The sequence below is a fragment of the Salmo salar genome, chromosome 24 (assembly GCF_965601325.2).
Source record: "Salmo salar chromosome 24, fSalSal1, whole genome shotgun sequence".
Taxonomy (NCBI): domain Eukaryota; kingdom Metazoa; phylum Chordata; class Actinopteri; order Salmoniformes; family Salmonidae; genus Salmo; species Salmo salar.
The window spans coordinates 32887274-32889996 of record NC_138314.1 but is presented as its reverse complement, the minus strand read 5'-3'; the positions used below and the strand labels follow the sequence as shown (position 1 = coordinate 32889996).

Here is a 2723-nt window from a genome sequence, read left to right as displayed (position 1 = left end):
AGTGGAAGGTGGAGGGGATTTACTGTACATGTTAAGGAACTTACAAACAGGGACTTATGTACATACAATCACTTACATATATGAACTCATTGTAAACTTTTTATAGAATCTTACAGAAGCCATGGGCAATGTGGACTGCAGACATGTGGTAAAGTCTCTGTGCATACTATTTTCTGTGGTTCAATGTGTGTAGGAAGGAGAGTGAAGAACACCTGATATTAATTCAATCATCCAGAATGGTGCAGATATGTTACAAGTAGGGCTGATATGATCCCCTATTAAACATATTGGTTCGATCGCCTGTATCTGTATGTTCTGTGGCTCTGCCACACCAAAATGCACAGAAATATGTTTTCTTTTTATCAAGGGGTTAACATGTTTTCATCACTAGAAAGGTACAGTAATAGGACCAAGACTAGTAGAACAAAACAGTCTTCACCTGTCCTCAATGAAAAATGAGCAGTATTTTAGAAATTGTAAGCCCTGCCTTCAGCATTTCTACAGTATGCCGTTTCTGCTTTGTCCTTTTCCAGTATCTCTGTATCAGGGCCAGCCCCACTCTTTTCAAAGATGGAACAGCTTATTTAATGTGAAGATGTGTGTCCCCTTTGGATAGTCAAAAATAATAAGCAAGAATCATTCAGAACTAGTCTAATGCTCCTAAATATTTATTAGCATCACATCCTACTGGACAATAATTGGATTGTTTCCCTTTTTTGTTGAATTCAATGCAAAATAAGCACTACATTGACAAAGCAGATGGGTTTGGTGCAGTCATGTAAATCCTTACTGAGGATGGTCACCACACTACACAGAGCTGAATGACCAAGGTTGTGTTCAGAAGACAAAATGGAAGAAAACTCTTAAAAATAGAGTGAAACGGGTCAGTACTGTCCAATGAAAATGTTTGTTTTCAATTCTAAAAATGTTTTTGCTACAGTGTGCCCTAATGAACCAGACCCACCACACTACACAGAGCTGACCAGACTCATTTGCCTCCAGCAGTGATAGCCAGCAGGCTGTTTGTCCTCTTCATAATGTTGGGTACAAAGAGCAGTCCTGAGGCTCTCTCAATGCTCTCGATGGGCACCAGGAAGCGCTCCAGAGGAATCTTGTTATCCACAGGTGTGTTGGGCATCACATACGAACGCAGCTCCACCTCTCCCCTCTGCTTCTCCAGGATCACCACCTTGAAGAAATGGGTGGGGACCGCCACATGGTTCCTCCCCATCACCTGGTACTTCACATACATTTTCCCATCTGGTTCCTGTCTATAAGCAGAGAGAAGGAACAGTTATGACTTCTGTATCATTCTCACCTTGGACCCCATTCACACAGATCATGATGCTTGCATAATGCCTGTTTGCAAAAGCAGATCACTGTGTGAATGGCGTTTAAGATGGCAACACTGAAAAATACCATTATGTTTGTTATGGAAGTCTGTTTCAAATGACACTCACCTGGGCAGATAAAGTGGTCCAGTGCACACAAACACATTCATGTAATGCTTGGTAAGTGAACGGCAGTACTGCTCCAAGTTGTTCCATGCATTTTGATTTAAATTTGGGTTCTAGGGAAAGACAAGAGGTGAATGAAAGAAACTTGACTTTCTTGAACAGCCATTCATTGATTCATGCACTTTGCTCTGGAAGTGTAGCTACATGGGATTCAGAAGCCTTTTTGACTCATCATTAGTGTTTTAAACTGCACACTTATATTGCCACCTTAACCACTCGCACACTGTGTAACACTTATTCATCTTCACATTGCCTAATTGGCCATGTCTCCCCACAATACATGACTTGCCTGTGGTGAGACATTACTGAGATAGAACGTGTCATCCATTGCCTTTTGATTCCATTTGTGATTGGCAGCTGCTGCCAAATGCCCCCTGTCAAATCCACTGCCTCTGTAGTCTGCATTGGTAGCCCTGTGGTATACGTGCACCGTATCATCCTCTTTAAAGTCGCACAATTTCCTATCTGAAGGTCCAGTCAAGCCATCAGGACTGAGTTGCTCTATAACCCATGCAGCAGTCCTGTTTCTGGGATCATACGATGTCACGTAGGACTCCCTCGTCTTGATATTGGCGAGAGATGGGAAGCCGTACTTCATTGCAGCTGTTGATCGGGACCCAACCATTTGACCGCCTCCTTGGTACGTGGTAAGGTCGGTTGCTGCGTCCACACTTGGAATAGGAATAATGGGTACTCGATTGAGTAATCCATGGCTCGGATTTATGAATCTATTCGTCGAATCTCCATTCAGATACGCACCAATAGCTGCTCCCACAGTCAAGGACACGCCGGAGATAAACCACTTAGAACAGATAACACGATACATTTTATGCACCGGAATAATTACCACAAACTATTACCAAGTCTTTACCGCTTTTACAACAATCAGCTACATAAAAAGTTAATTTCATATCACACATTTCCACATGCTCGTTTCATTTTCAATTCTCGCTGTTATGGAATGGGCGCATGGATATGACGATTTCAGTAGCTACGTCTTAAAGGTACAATACAGAATGTAATAGGCTCTAGTACAGCGTAAACTACGGTGCCTTCAGAAAGTATTTATACCCCTTGACTTATTCCACATTTTGTTGTTACAGCCTTAACTCAAAAGATTAAATATATTTGTTTTCCTCACCCATCTACACACAATACCCCTTAATGACAAAGTGAAAATGTTTATACATTTAGCAAATTTATTGA

The 2723-nt window shown here is 41.6% G+C and overlaps 1 protein-coding gene across 1 annotated transcript; it reads right to left on the bottom strand.

Moving 5' to 3' along the window:
* Nucleotides 1-647: 647 nt before the first annotated feature.
* Nucleotides 648-2510, bottom strand: endog (endonuclease G). Its single transcript, XM_014172406.2, has 3 exons — nt 1807-2510; nt 1461-1570; nt 648-1271 (listed from the first exon to the last, which is right to left on the bottom strand). The coding sequence occupies exons 1-3, from the start codon at nt 2341-2343 to the stop codon at nt 989-991; spliced, it is 930 nt and encodes a 309-aa protein (XP_014027881.1). The 5' UTR covers nt 2344-2510; the 3' UTR covers nt 648-988.
* Between the last annotated feature and the right edge of the window lie 213 nt (nt 2511-2723).

Bases quoted from the DNA above. Each gene is read 5' to 3' on its own strand.
- endog (XM_014172406.2), bottom strand. From the start codon at position 2,343: ATGTATCGTGTTATCTGTTCTAAGTGGTTTATCTCCGGCGTGTCCTTG. The intron at 1,571-1,806 runs GCAAGTCATGTA...GTCTTTCCCTAG, and splicing joins TCAGTAATGTCTCACCACAG to AACCCAAATTTAAATCAAAA. The intron at 1,272-1,460 runs GTGAGTGTCATT...CTCTGCTTATAG, and splicing joins GGACCACTTTATCTGCCCAG to ACAGGAACCAGATGGGAAAA.